The sequence below is a fragment of the Phyllostomus discolor genome, chromosome 3 (assembly GCF_004126475.2).
Source record: "Phyllostomus discolor isolate MPI-MPIP mPhyDis1 chromosome 3, mPhyDis1.pri.v3, whole genome shotgun sequence".
NCBI classification, from domain to species: Eukaryota; Metazoa; Chordata; class Mammalia; order Chiroptera; family Phyllostomidae; genus Phyllostomus; species Phyllostomus discolor.
In genome coordinates, this window is record NC_040905.2 from 89,289,038 (window position 1) to 89,303,857 (window position 14,820).

Sequence of the window (14,820 nt, forward strand, 5' to 3'; positions counted from 1 at the left end):
TGAGGAGCCTGGGCAGGAGGTGAGGAAAGGACAGAAGACACTTGCTCAGCCTGGCTGCGTCAGGGAGAGCCCCAGGGAGAGGCTCTATCACATTTAGGCTATCTAGAGAAAGCTGCACCCTGTATTATAGGCCTGGAGGCACGGCTGTCTTTGTCACCTCTGATGTTCACAACTGCCCAGGTTAATGCTCTGGCAGAAAAGCCATCACACAGAAACATGTCTATGAATGGACAAAATCCCATGAGGGCCCTGGTGTCCCCATCTGTGAAGTAGGGACCACCACATACCAGCAGTGCCTCCACGTGTGGTCAATAAAGAAACAAATGGATGTGGAGATCTTAGAACAGCATCTAGCACAGAGTAAGTGCCACGTTAGTGAGCTGGGGATGGCTGAAGGGTAGGGGCACTCAGAAGCCACCAGCCACTCAGGCCACATGTCCCCATGGCCCCCATGGCCCTTGTCAATGCGAGGGGCTATGTTTGGTGTCTGCTTCCAACCAGTCTGTGAGCTCCTTGAAGAGGGCAGGGAGTGTGGCTTGCTCAACTCCCAGCTTCTCACCCGAACCCAGGCCCGGAACAGGGGCTCTGGACAGCCTGCCCGCTGACTGTGGAAATGCATGATGCACCTGGCAGGGAAGCCAGGTCCCACAGTCAGAGGGTCAAAGGAGGAAGGGAAAGAAGGGGCTCCAGCCCAGAGCCTGGAGTCTGCCTCCATGCTCACCTTTGCTCCCTCCAGATCGCCCAGCTTGCTCTTCTTCCTCATCAGAGTGTTGAAGAATGTCACATCGGCCTCCACCTGGTGCATGTCCAGGATGGTCAGCAGCGAGGACTCTGCAGGACTACCAGGATCTACCACCTCAGCCAGCAGCGTAAGGGTTTTGATGTCAGGCCGGAGCCCATGCTCTGCCATCTTGCCCAGGAATCCCTCCAGGCCTCCCATCAAGGCCAGCCTGTCAGCGGGGGTGGTCACAGTCCCAAAAGAGACCACAGCTGGGGGGACTGCCCCAAGAGTCAGGAGGTTGGCCTCCGGTCCCCCTGGAGGCAGCTCTGAGGCCATAGAGGCAGGGACTACTGTATGCTCACAGTCCACTTTGGTTCCCACCTCGGGCTGGGCCTTGCCGGGGACTCTGCCCTCTTGAGGCTCTGGAGGCCTCTCAAGCACCTGCAAAGGTTCCAGAAACAGCTGTCTCTCCAGGGTCTCCACGTGCAACCTGGCTGACATGCTGTCAACTGTCCCGGCCTGGGCTTTCCTCCTTGCCCGCTGTCCACAGGCTGGGGGCTGGAGTGACACCACCTCTTCCCTGGGCCTCAGGAGCAGCGCTGAGGCCACTTCTGGGTCTCCCAGGCCGCAGTCCCGAGCTGCCCCCAACAGTAGGTTGTAACCATGTCGGCTCGGCTGGAGCCCAAGACTCAGCATTTGCCTCCACACCTGCCAGGGAGAAACAAGCCTCAGCAGCACGCTCCCTCTAAGACAGGAGCAAGCACAACCAGCTGGCAAACACAAAGGGTACAGGAAGGACCCAGAGAGTATCTGACCCCACATCGGGCTCCAGGCAACTAAGAATCCTAAGAATCTGGGAACTCTATGGGAAACTTCGGGAGAATACCACTCCTTTCTTCCCTTTAGCTCATCCCGAAAGTCTGCTCACAGTTTCATCCCTCTGCCCTCTCTCACGGCCCCTGTACTAGAAACAGGCTTTACCCTAGGTCCCTGCCACTCCTGTATTCCCCTGGGGATTAATGGCCAGAGAGGCTAGGTTCTGGAAAAATCTAGGCAAACTTAAGGATTGGATTCAGCTGCACTTCCTGAGTGCCTACTGCACGCCCTCCCCCAAGCAGCTTTCTCACACTGGAGAGCACAAGGCAGATGCAGGTGGACAGGGCTCAGCCAGGCTGTCAGCTGAGGCAGCCCCATTTCCTCACGAGATGAGATCATTTTCATCCCCACAGCAGGTGTCTAGTATGTTCTGTGTGTTCAGAAAGCTCTGCTCTGATCATGTCTGCTGACAGACCCCAAGACAGCACCACATGGACTCTAGGTGTCACTTGTTCTTTGTCTCTGCGTAACAGAAGGCCACACTCAGGGAACCTAGGGCTCTGATTTCCTGCCCTCAACAGGGACCCATGCGCAGGTGAGGCAGAGGCTGGTAAGACCCAGGTGGGCACAACTAGCAAGAAGGCTGCTATCCACTGGACAGGGTCTTCGTAGGCACCTCCCCAAGGAGCATCAACAAAACTGAGTTTTAGCAGGGACACAGACCCTATCCCACGGGGTCTGTGACAGGGATTCTGACTCGAGTCAGATGAACCTCAGTTCAAATCCCAGCTCCACTGGTTGGTGGCTGTGAAACCTTAGGCAAGTTGCTTAACCTCAGGGAGCCTCGGTTTCCTTACCTATAAAACAAAGCTAATGGCGCCTAGCTCAAGCACTTTAATAAATACAAGACACTGTGCACAGCGGCTACTATTACAGACTACTTCTAACTAGAACAGATCTAAGCCAAGAAATAACTAGGTCTTGGCCACTTTTCACTATAAAGCTTGCTAATGGCCAGAGCATGGCCAGTGGCCACTCCTCTCAGGAAGTCTGAGTAGGGGAGGCAAATATTTGGACCAGGGCTGTCCCAGATTACTGGGGCTTGAACTCTGTGCAAACCAGCTACCTGGGGATCCTGCTGAAATGCTGATCTGGATGCAGAGGAGGGGTGGCAGTCCTGAGACCCTGGCAAGGCCCAGGTGAGGTTGGTGCCACTGGTCTGCAGGCTGCCCCTAAAGTAGGAGGCTCTGAGTGAGCTGCAGATCCTTCCCCACTCTGAGGAGCTAGAACCGCTGTGTGTGGTACCACTGCTAATACTGCCTACCCACTTGATGAGTGGAGTTCTTCCTGGGAATCTAAGGTGGGATTAGAGCAGGATGTCTTGATTTTGATGTTTGTGAGACTGTCCCAGAACTTCATCCAACTCCTGGAGATCCCCTGCAGAGATACTGGGGGGAAGACCTGGGGGAGATGGATGAGCGAGTACCCCAGGTGGGTGTGCTGCAGGCATTCAGGGACCATAAGCTTAACGGATGCAGGCTGACTGCACAGAGGTCTTCTGAGCAGAGTGGGAGAGTGTGGGCTGGCTGCGCCCTTGCTCTCAGGGCAGCGTGCCTCCAGACCACCTCCAAGGGCCTCCTCTCCCCATCTGTAAGGCGAGGTGGGACAGAGGCACACTGTGCTCTGGGAAGGCCACAATACTGCAAATATAAAAACACCCAGCCCAGGGCAGTAGCAGGAGCTCAGGAAACTCACACAGGATCATCATCTGCACTGGACACAGTGCGGGGGTGGGGGTGGAGACAGGAGAGGCAGGAAGGCAGAGCCAGGAGGGACAGACCTGTAGGGCATATCGGAAGCCTGTCTTCTTGTCCTGGATGCAGCCCATAAGCAGCAAGCTGAAGGTCTCCTCTGTGACCGCATGCCCTTTATGAACAATCTCCTGGAGGAGGGAACAAAGAGGCCCCGTTGGAAGTCTGTGGCAGAGCCCAGACCCGCCTGATAGGTCTGACTCAGGACAGATACTCCTGGGGAAGGCCCAGGCCGGCACCCCATGAAGAGGCAGGGCCTGAATTGGGTTCTGGGGCCAGCTCTGACCCAGCTCCTGAGCAAAGCTGTCCAACTGCTGCCCGCACTTCCTCCCCTTCTTTCCCAAGTCTCTCTTCCCGGCTGCTCCTATCACTTCCATACAGCGCCTCTGCAAAGGCCACCCAGTGATCGCTTTTAGTCCCTGTACTCGAAGCTTTGGAATTGCAGGGCCGGCATCAGGTCCCAGCCGTGGGAAAGTGGCCAGGCTCCCTGGCCTGTCTCCTCACCTGTGGAGTAGGATCAGAGGCAGAGTTTGCCTTGGAGGGTCCTTGGAACAACCACAAGGAACAGTGTGGTGGCTGCACAGAGCCAGTGCTCAAGGCGCTAGTCCTCGCCAGTCTCTCTCAGGCCAGGTGGGGTGGGCCACTCCCCCTACCTCTCAGCACCTCAGGGTCTCCTCCTCCAGCCTGTCTTCCTCTGTCTCTCTAGTCAGCAGAGGTGCTCCCACCCCACTGCTGCCACTTTCCTGCCTCCTGCTCTGTCACCAACCACCTACCTCAGTGAGGTTTCAGTCCGTGCGCTCTCTCTCTCACACACATTCACAGCTCCCCCCCGTCAGCCAGAGTAACCTGTCTAAAATACCTGACCATCTGACAGCCCTGCACAGGCCAGGCCAGAGGCCCATCAGCCACACTTCTGCTGAAAGTTTCAGTTACTGGCCTCGCCCACAGCACCCTTGGGAGGAATCTGTTCCCCACAGGGAGGTCTCCAGGCTCAAGACCCCATGGTCCTGCCTCTCCAGCAGGGCAGGCCCACTCAAGGTAACCAACCCAGGGACTGGCCAAAGGCTGCTCTGCACCACGTGGTGCCTGGACAGTCCATCAGGTCCTCTCTCCTGCGATGTGCAGGTTGGACCTTGCTATATGTGGTGAGGAAGAGTGTCAGTCAGTAATGTGAGGAGTAAGACAGAAAGCAGTCAGTCACCCTAGGTAGAGGGTAAGAAAAGAGAGTGAGAAATGCCTGAAGGAAGAGCATGAGGAAAAGGCTGCTGAGGGCGCTGGTTCTCCTAAGGTTTGGTTGTGGCAACCCAGAGCCTTCCCTGCTTCCCATAAGCCTTCACTTCAGTGTTAACTCACACCTGTCTTGCTTCCTCAAAGCCTAAGAAAGCAGAACTACCACCCCGCTTATGGTACTCCCTGCTCAAACCCCCTCCTGGTCTCCTCTGTAAACTGGAAATAAAAAACCTTGGAAGGCCCTGGCCAGGAGGTTTAGTTGGTTGGAGTGTCATCCTGTACCACAAAAGGTTGTGGGTTCAATTCCCAGTCAGGGCACAGGCCTGGGTTGCAGGCCAGGTCCCCGGTTAGGGGTGTATGAGAGACAACCGGTCGGTCGATGTCTCTCACACACATTGACATTTCTCTCCATCTCTTTCTCCCCCCTTTCCCCTCTCTCTGAAAATAAATAAATAAAATCTTTAAAAATAAAGAAATAAAATCTCTAAAAATAAAGAAATCTGACAAGCAGGGTCCGTCAGATTCATCTGTGAACCCCAGAGCCCAGCACCAGGCCTGTCTCACTGGTCTCTGAACCTTCTCCTGTGAGGGACATAGACAGCCACAGCCCCGCACTGCTGCACGGGACAGGAAGGAATGGCACCCCCACCTTGAACACATCGAGGCACATCCTAAGGTCTGCACACTTGGCAGCCATCTTCAGCAGAGCGTGATATGTCTTCAAGTTGAGCTGGAAGTTTCTGGCCTGGAGCTGCTGCCGTAGCTTCAGGGCACTCTGCAGAGCGGAGTCCTTCCAGGGGGACTCAGCACACACATTGAACAGGGCTGTATAGGTGGCATCTGAGGGCTCCAGGTCCCGCTTTTTCATCTGCGGAGATGGGGAGAAACGTGGAGGTGGCTCCAGGATCAACTGGACACACAGGTGGCAGTCAGCCCAAGAAAGCTAGAGAGGACTCGTTACCGCATTAAACAGGCCTAGGGGCAGGGCCTGCGCTATGGCGGAGTAACACAGCAGAGCTCAGCTTTCCAAACCCGATTCAGCCAGAGGGACTCTGCAAACTGACCCCACACCTCAGTTTCACCAAACAGGAAACCATCCTCCCCATGGCGCTCATAAGCTCACCCTGGCCCTGAGGTGCGTTAGGCAGGATCTGCCTGATGCTCCCACCCTCTGGCCCTAGGGTGGATCCAACCTGGAAAAGGGTGGGAGGTAACAATCAAAGCCCAGCTCCAATGTTTACTAACTGAAGGGGGTGAGCAAGTTGGTTCCTCATTGGAAAAAAACACGAATGATACCCTCGCCTTGAAAGGTTATCGAAGGGTAGGGTAGGGGAGTGGCCCCCGACCGGCAGTAGTCAGGACCATGTTACAGCGACACACCCCGGGGCCCTCCACCCTTTGGAGCCTCAAACCCCAGGATGGATCCAACACTGTGCTTATCAAGCCCTCCAGGTGACTGAGCTCCTGGTAAATCCAAGTGCTCACGGTTTCCCAGAGAAGGGTCATCTGACCAAGGGCAGACAACAGCTGCTCTGGAAGAGTGAGTATGAACAGCCCTGGTCAGGCTATTTTGGTCTCAAATCCCAGCCCCAGAGGTAACCTTGGACAAGGCACTTCATCTCTCTGGGCCTCGATTTCCTCTGAAAAATGAAGATGGTGATCCCAACTCAAGGATGATTGACACTCCACATGTATTCACACATTGACAGATGGGTACTAAGGACTTACTACAAGTCAGGCACTGGCCAACAGGGGACACCAGGACAGATACAGCCTGTCTCACTGAGCGTACACCCTAGTGGGTGAGATACACAACAAATAAGTAACCAACAACTGCAGTAAGTGCTGTGAAGGTCACCCACAGAACACAGGCTGGAAAGATTAAACACAGTACTGCCCTGACTGGTGTGGCTTGGTCAGGGGTCATTCCACAAGGCGAAGGGTTGCCAGTTCAAGTTCCGGTCAGGGCACATGCCTGGGGTGCAGGTATGGTCCCCAATTAAGGCATGTTAAGAGGCAACCCATCAGTGTTTCTCTCCCTCTCTTTCTCCCTCCCTTCCCTGTTCCCACTCTCTGAAAATAAATAAATAAAATCTTTAAAAATAAGAAAAAAGGAAAAGAAAAATAGTAACTTCATGATGGAGAAACCTGGCAAATACCATTTAACCAAGTGATCGGGGTAAACGTCGCCTGTGATAAGTCACACTGATGTGAAACCCTCGTATAAGGGCACTTCACCTCGGTGATACCCTTTCCTCAAACCAAGACCCTATGGTGTCACCATGAGAACGTACAAATTCTCAAGTAAAGGACACTCTACAAAACCCCTGACCAGTACTACTCAAAACTGTCAAGATCATGAAACACAAGGAATCTCAGAAGATGCCACAGACAGGAGGAGCCAGCAAGGGAACTGGATCAGACACAGGAACAGGAAGAGGGCATCGGTGGAGCACTGCCGAAATCCACGTGCAGGCTGAAGTTCCGTCAGCAGTAATGAACGGACAGGGTTTCCCAGTTTTGACAAATGCACCATCATAACGAAGGATGTTAACATGGGGGATGGGGAGGCGGGAGTATTTGTTAACTTTCTATATTACATTAGCAATTTTTCTATAAATCTAAAATTATTCTAAAATAAAAAGTTAATTGGAAAAAAGAACGCAGCAAAGGAATAGAAAATAACTAAGGTTAAATAGAGTGGCCTGGGCTTCTCTGAGGAGGTGCCATGTGGGAACCTCCAAATGTGAGGAAGCGCCGCTAAGGACTCTCAACCAAGAGCCACAGTAAACGTGACACACACCCCCAACCCCTCTCACTTAGCACCCGAATGCTTTTTTGGTGGGTAGGTGATCCGGACAGCCTCTCATCCGTCTTTTAAAGAATGTTACTATATCATTTGTAAGTATAATCCCACTCCCTTGCCTCCAGCTAGAGATCTGCAGGCCTGGAGTAGCGGTGTGCCAAATGACAAGACAGACTCCCAAGAATCCTTGCTGGAGTAAAGAATGCCCCAGCTTCTGGATGCAGGAGAGGGATCATCTCTGCTAGAGTCCATAGCTCCTTCCTGACTCACAAAGGAAATAACTTCTTGGCTCTGAGAATAACAAGTACGAACACCCTGAGATGGGTGAATGAAAAGTAAAACCATCTTCCAAGAGAAATAAAAGCCTTTTTCAAAGGACCAACTTTGGAAGAAAGGTGTATGTGTGTGCATGTGTGTGAGGTGAGGTGAGGTGTGCACGTGTGTAAGGTGAAGAAGGGATGGGTGAGGCCTGCCACAGTCCAGGCAGATGCTGGAGGACTTCCCATGTAATCTCATGTGATTATCCAAGATCACTTCCATTTCACAGATGACAAAACTGAGGCCGGGGAGGTTAAATCATTTGCTCAGAGTCAGGTACTAGCAAGTGACACATTCAGGTTCCACACCTGGCTGTTTTTGGTCCCCAAACCAATGCTCTTTAGAGCCTGCCCCTGCCACCCCTATGCCCGCCCCCCACTCACGTCGTTGTAGAGCTTGAAGGCTTTCTTCAGGTAGCCAGCCCGCCCACAGCCCCCAATCAGCACCGTGTAGTTGCACTCAAGGGGCTGGAGTCGCTCTTCTTTCAGCATCTGCCTCTCAAACAGGTCCAGGGCCTCCGCCAACTGAGGAAGGAGCAAACAAGGGAGGAGGTTCAGGCTGGCCTCAGAGACCCTCAGAGGAGGGAGGGAGTTTGAGATTGAGTGACCCTCACTGAGCCCAAGACCAGATATGCCCAGGAGCCAAACACCCACCCTGAGCCTCCGCCACCAGCCTCTCGGTCCCTGTGCTCTGTGGCACAGGAGCTTTGTGGCAGCCAGGACGGAAAGCCCACTGGACTCCCACCACCTATGGGAGCTCTCACCCCCACTGCCATGGCTACCTTCCCTCTAGCCACAGGCTGAACTCCTTGAGAGCTCAAGAACTCCTTGAGAAAGATGTTGTGACCTCTCTGTGTGGCTATTGTGGAGCCAAGGCCTGGCACTCAGGAAACCTTAAAAGTATTTTTTTTAATATATTTTATTGATTATGCTATTACAGTTGTCCCCTTTTCCCCCTTCTCTCCCCTCCACCCTGTACCCCCTTCCCACCCACATTTCCCCCTTTAGTTCATGTCCATGTGTCATACTTATGAGTTCTTTAGTTTCTACATTTCCCGTACTATTCTTGCCCTCCCCCTATCTATTTTCAACCTACATTCTATGCTACTTATTCTCTATACCTTTTCCCCCTCTCTCCTCCTCCCACCCCCCTGCTGCTAACCCTCCATGTGCCCTCCATTTCTCTGGTTCTGTTCCTGTTCTAATTGTTTACTTAGTTTCTTTTGGTTTTGCTTTAGGTGTGGTTGTTGATATTTGTGAGTTTGCTGTCCTTTTACTATACATGTCTTTTCTTTATCTTCTTTTCTTAGATAAGTCCCTTTAGCATTTCATAGAATAAGGGCTTGGTGATGATGAACTCCTTTAACTTGACCTTATCTGAGAAGCACTTTATCTGTCCTTCCATTCTAAATGAGAGCTTTGCTGGATAGAGCAATCTGGGATGTAGGTCCTTGTCTTTCATGACTTGGAATATTTCTTTCCAGCCCCTTCTTGCCTGCAAGGTCTCTTTGGAGAAATCAGCTGACAGTCTGATGGGAACTCCTTTGTAGGTTACTGTCCCCTTACCTCTTGCTGCTTCTAGGATTCTCTCCTTCGTTTTTACCTTGGCTAATGTAATTATGATGTGCCTTGGTGTGTTTCTTCTTGGGTCCAACTTCTTTGGGGCTCTCTGAGCTTCTTGGATTTCTTGGAAGACTGTTCCCTTTGCCATATTGGGGAAGTTCTCCTTTATTATTTGTTCAAATACGTGCTCAATCTGTTGCTTTTCCCCTTCCCATTCTGGTACCCCTATAATTCGGATATTGGAACGTTTAAAGGTGTCTTGGATGCTCTTAATCTTTTCCTCAATTTTTTGAATTCTTATTTCATCATGCTTTCCTGCTTGGTTGATTCTATCTTCCTTCTGGTCCACTGTATTGTTTTGAGACTCAGATTCCTTCCTTTCACTATTGGCTCTCCTCCGCGTGTCTTCCTGCATCTGTTTTATGGTAATCTGCATTCTTTCATCTAAATTTCGTCCAAAATCAACCAGTTCCGTGAGCTTTCCGATCACCAGTGTTTTGAACTGCGCATCTGATAAATTGGCTAATTCTTGGTCACTCAAAAGGATGAGTCCTGGGGGACTGGTCTGCTCTGTTGAAAACATATTTTTTTTTCCCAGTCTCTCCTTTTTTTTTTCCGGTCTGGTTGCTCTTGTTACGGTGGGGGGCGGAGCCTTTAGGTGGGGGGCGGAGCCTTTAGGTGTTCACCGGGGCTGGGCACCCCAGTCGCTAGATTGTGACGTTATATGTGGGGGCGGGGCGGGAGCCGGGCGGGAGAAAACAATGGCGGTAGTTCCGTTCCCCTGGACTCAGACCCTTGTCTGGGCTTCTGGGCCGCGAGTTCTGCCCTGGTCCACAGTCGCTACCCCTTTGGGTCTGCCAGCCGCAGCTTGCGTACTCAGGGATCACTGCTGCCTTCTTGCACGCTGGATGGCTTTCGCGCCGATTTCGCGCCAAACCTTCCCCCGACCTCCACGCGCCGCCGACCCGAGCCAGCCCCGCGCCCGCCGGGCTGGTCTTCTCCTACCAGTCCGGATGAACGCGTCTACTTCAACTTCTTGGCTGCCTGACTTCCATTCAGATAAATCCTCTGCCGGATCTGGGTGTCATTCTGATAGTAAATTATTGTTGTAAATTATTGGTTTTCTAATCTTAGTTGTACAAGGAGGTACGGTGCGTCCACCTATTCTTCCATCTTGCCAGAAGTCCCCCCCTCCTTAAAAGTATTAATTCTGTGGATCTCAGGACCCGTTTTGCCCTTGCTCCCTTGGTGACCCACCCACAGTGTCTGCCCCCTGGGTCTGAGCTGGATGGGAGACTGGGCTCTAGTCAGTTTGGTGGGCATGCACAGAGCCACTGTCCTGCACAATTGCAAGGGGCCATTCACAGTGACAGCACGCTGACATGGTGTAGAGCAGCAACCCCCAGGTGACTAACTTCTTCCAACTGCAAACATCCTTGGCCCACAGCTGTCTCTGCCATACTCCCACCTGTAAACCATTCACCTTTAAATCCTTAGTCATTCTTTTACTTCTTATTTTTTCATCCATTCATTCAACCAGTAGTTACTGAGTCCTACTACATGCCAAGCAAGATCTATTTGCTGGGAGGGAGCTCCCATGAGGAGCTCATCTTCTAGTCTGGAAAGACAGACACCAAATGAGAGAACTAAGAACAACATCTAGTATGTCAAGTGGTGGCAGGCGCTATAAACACAAAAGAAGCCGTGAAGTGCTAGAAGGAGAGTGTGGGAGATTCCGTTTTAGAAATGACAGCCAAGCAGGGCCTCAGAAAGTGACAGGTGAACAAAGATCTGAAGGTGGTGAGCCAAGAAACACCATGGCTGTCTGAGGGAACAGCCGGTGCAAAGGCCCTGAGGCAGAGGTATGCCTGGGAGTTGGAGGCGCAAAGAGGAGCCTGGGGTGGGTGCAAGAGGGTAAATGGGGGGATGAGGGTGTCAAGGTAAGGGGGGGGCATGGGAGGGTGCTGGTGGCAGATCTTGCAAGTTTCATACGCCATTGTAAGGACTCTGCTTCTCTTTATTTCTCAACTTTCATTATGAAGAATTTCAAAAATACACAAAAGTGGAGAGAACTGTGTTAACAACAATGAATACTAATGTTTGGCCACTCTTGTTTCATCTATACCTTGCACTTCCTCTCTCAACAGAATTTTTTTAAAGCAAATTCCAGACATCCTAACATTTCACTTATAAAATCTTCAACACATCCCTCTAAGAGAATTTTAAACATAAATGAAATGTCATTATCAATACTTAAGAGAGTGAACATCTTCAGTGTCACTGAATACATTAGGAGTTTGGGAGGAAGGAGTAACACTATCTGCTTTAACAGAACGGCTCTGTGCTGTGAGCCGACATCTAGGCAGGAGGTGGCAGGAGCATGGGGGAACCCTGGGACATGTGCAACAGCTGAGGTGGGCGAGAAGGCTAGGCCTGTGCACTCAGCGGCGGAGCTGTGAGAAGTATCAGGACTGGCAACATTCTGCAGTTAGAGCTGGTGAGAGAAAGAGAAGAGTTAGGAATGATCTGAAGGCATTTGGCCTGGGCAGATGGAATAATGGGGCTGCCATTTAGTGAGATGAAGAAAGTGTAGGGAAACCAAGGTTGGGAACAAAAATTTCAGGTCAGTGTAAGTGTAAGGGAGATGGTGAGCAGAAAGCTGGATGCACAATCAAGAGTCCACAGAAAGTCTGGGCTGGAGATTCGAACACGAGGACTACAGTGAAGAGGGGGCACTGAAAGCCAAGAGGTCGGCAGGTCACTGGTATAGCACCCAGAGTGAGTGAAGACAGGAGAAGAGCCCTGAGCATCCCTGCCTTTAGAGATTGAACAGGTGGGGCGGCCCCTCACAAATTACTAAGCGACCAGGGATGTAGGACCCAGGAGCAGCAGAATGCAAAGGTTCCCTCACCTTTCCTTCCTTGATCAGGTGTTTGCACTGAAAGAAGTACCAGTAAGGGGTGTTTCTCCGGCCCTGCCATGATTTTGGCTCCAGCTCCCTTTCCTCATCTTCTTCATGTTGTTCCCTGAGCCGCAGGTTATACAACTGGTCCGTCGATTTGCGGAACATTCTCCGGGAAGAGTATTTATCAGAGAGAGTCCCAAAGTTCTCTTCCTCCTCTGCCTCCTGGATGGCCATGGAGCTGGGCTGGCTTGGGTCAGAGCTAAGGCTGCGTGTGTTCTTCTGGCTCCCTTGGCTGAGGGGCAGCTGAGAGAGGGAGCTGCTGAAGGCTGCTGGTGTTGGCCCAGTCAGCCCCATGGCCCTCAGCCATGCAGGCCCATGCCTACCTCCTGCCCTCCTGGCTCTGAAAAGGTCAAGGTGTTGCAGGATGGATAGTCCCAGGGGGCGGGGGCTGGAGAAGAGCCGGGCAAGTCTCACCAGGTCCATCTCTGGCTTTTACCTCCAGGGCCTGGCATAGATTAGAAAAATAATGAAGTCAACTCATGTTCATAGTCCAAAAAGGCAAAAAGAAGATAGAGAAGTGGTTACAAGCCATGAGCCCTGAGGTTAGAAGCCTAGGTTCTGACTTAAGCTTGGCCAAAAATGGTCCATGAGTCTCTAGGCACTCACTGCTCTGGCTTCGATCTCCTCACATGTGAACTGGGATGAACTATAATGTCACCACACAGCACTGTTTGAATGAGGCAATGATTGAATGACGTCTCAGATATATAGCGTTCAGCACAGTAGGCACTTAAAGATATTAGGTAGTGATATTACCAAACCATGATCTAATAGCACAAGTGTTGAAATGAGAGCTGAGATTGAGACCTGACCAGAGCTGTGTGACCATAACCATTACTTGGCCTTTCTGTGCATCAATTTCTTCAGCACAAAATGAGAATAATCCCACTCACCTCACCACAAGGTTATAAGAATTAAATCAGGTTTTTCAGCACAATACCTGACATTTAATGTTCAAAAATTGCAACTGTTATCATTTATTATTAGGAAAAAATGTTGGCATTTTGGGTTGCTGCCCAGGAAAGCTAATTCAAATGCTTCTTTTCTGCAAAAAGTTGTGGACAAAGGGGCTAGAGGTGTGCTGTCTAATACAGTAGCCACTGGCCACATGTGGCACATGAAACATGGAAATCACACCAGATTTCAGAGGCTTCTCACAAAAGAGGTAAAATACACAATTATTTTACATGTTGAAATGATAATATTTTAGATACACTGACCTAAAGAAAATTTAATACTTCAAAGTTTTTTATTTAATGTGGATACTTGAAAATTCAAAATTACAAACGTGCTCTAACTATATTGCTATTGGATAGTGTTAGGCTAAAGGTCGTGCTCTGCATACTTGAAACTGTTTCATAAAAAAATATCAAAGTAACCAGCATGAAAATACTTTAAGGTCTAGTTATATCAGACGACTGTAGGAAAGATCTCAGAGGTGACAGCAAATTGAACAGATTAATAACTGAGGCCCAGCCCAGGGAGGAGAGTGACTTGCTGGGGGCCCTGCACCAGTGTCGTGGCCCAGGCTGGTCAGCTGTGGAGATGAGCTGGCTTTGATCCCAGCTCAAGGACAGCCTCTCTTGACCAGCACCCTAGTGACCCTAGACAGAAGACCTTTACCATTCCATGTCTGGTGAAGTCTTCAACTCCAATAGAAACATAACAGGAGTACGTATGTAATTTTAAATGTTCAACTGACCACATTAAAATGTTTACGTACATTCAATGCAATACATAAGATTACAAAAAAAATATATCGAAATAGGCATCAAAGGTTTTAATAAGAAACTTTTGCTATACTAGTTAGTATGTGCTTTTTTCCAACATACTAAAAACAAGATCCTGTCATCATGTCAAAGAGTGATGAGTGAAAATGATACCTGTAGAGCTGCAGATAACTTTATCATTTACACTCATTTGAAATCACGACTTAGTTTTGGGTGCTGCTAACGAGTAGACTCGTCAATCATGAAAGCAAATGCTCAATTTCACAGAGGCAATAAAGGTGTAATTTTCTTCCTACCCAAGTTCATTAACCTGCCCAGGCTAATGCTAACTCCTGAATTAGAAATACAGTCTCTCTCTTCCCTTGGAGGACCCCGCCCCTCCCCGGACACTCCCCCGGGCTTCAAGCCAACCCGATCCCTCCGCACTGGCCTTCGGCGCCTCGGTTTCCTCACCGCACGCCCCCGGCTTAACTCTGGCTGTAGCACTCGCGCCCTTCCGGCCAGTCCCCGCCCGGATCCTGGACTCCTGCGAGGGTCAAATAGGAACTCACTCTGAATCCAGCCCGTGAACGCGGGCCAGGCGAACGCGGGCCGAGTGCCCGCGTCGAACCCGCCTGGGCCCTCGATCGCCTCGCCTCTCAGCGCGATGAACCCCGCTCTCCTTCCCCTCCACCCTCCGGGAGCGTGCCCCAGCCGACCACGTGCAGACGCAGTCTGCGTCACGAACTCCCCGCGCCTGGTTACTAGTTAGACGGACGTTCGGCTGGCAGATAGCCGAGCCTATCCGAGCGGCCCCTACTCCGCGCTCGATTGGCCGGGTCTGAACAGGCGGAGGGCCGGCGCGGGATCTGGGCGCTCCCG

General features: G+C 51.2%; 1 protein-coding gene across 2 annotated transcripts in view; it reads right to left on the bottom strand.

Moving 5' to 3' along the window:
• Positions 1 to 14,723, bottom strand: part of LOC114512073 (pentatricopeptide repeat-containing protein 1, mitochondrial) — an 18,985-nt gene extending 4,262 nt beyond the window's left edge. Inside the window, exons 1-6 of one of the 2 annotated variants that reach the window (XM_028530981.2) lie at positions 14,511 to 14,723; positions 12,176 to 12,674; positions 8,086 to 8,226; positions 5,228 to 5,446; positions 3,378 to 3,479; positions 722 to 1,429 (exon numbers count right to left, since the gene is read on the bottom strand). In XM_028530981.2, coding sequence (XP_028386782.1) covers positions 722 to 1,429; positions 3,378 to 3,479; positions 5,228 to 5,446; positions 8,086 to 8,226; positions 12,176 to 12,652 — 1,647 coding nt within the window. In that variant the 5' untranslated portion in view covers positions 12,653 to 12,674; positions 14,511 to 14,723. Of the gene's footprint in view, positions 1 to 721; positions 1,430 to 3,377; positions 3,480 to 5,227; positions 5,447 to 8,085; positions 8,227 to 12,175; positions 12,675 to 14,412 lie in introns of both variants that reach the window. The other variant, XM_036020720.1, reaches the window with a different exon arrangement.
• Between the last annotated feature and the right edge of the window lie 97 nt (positions 14,724 to 14,820).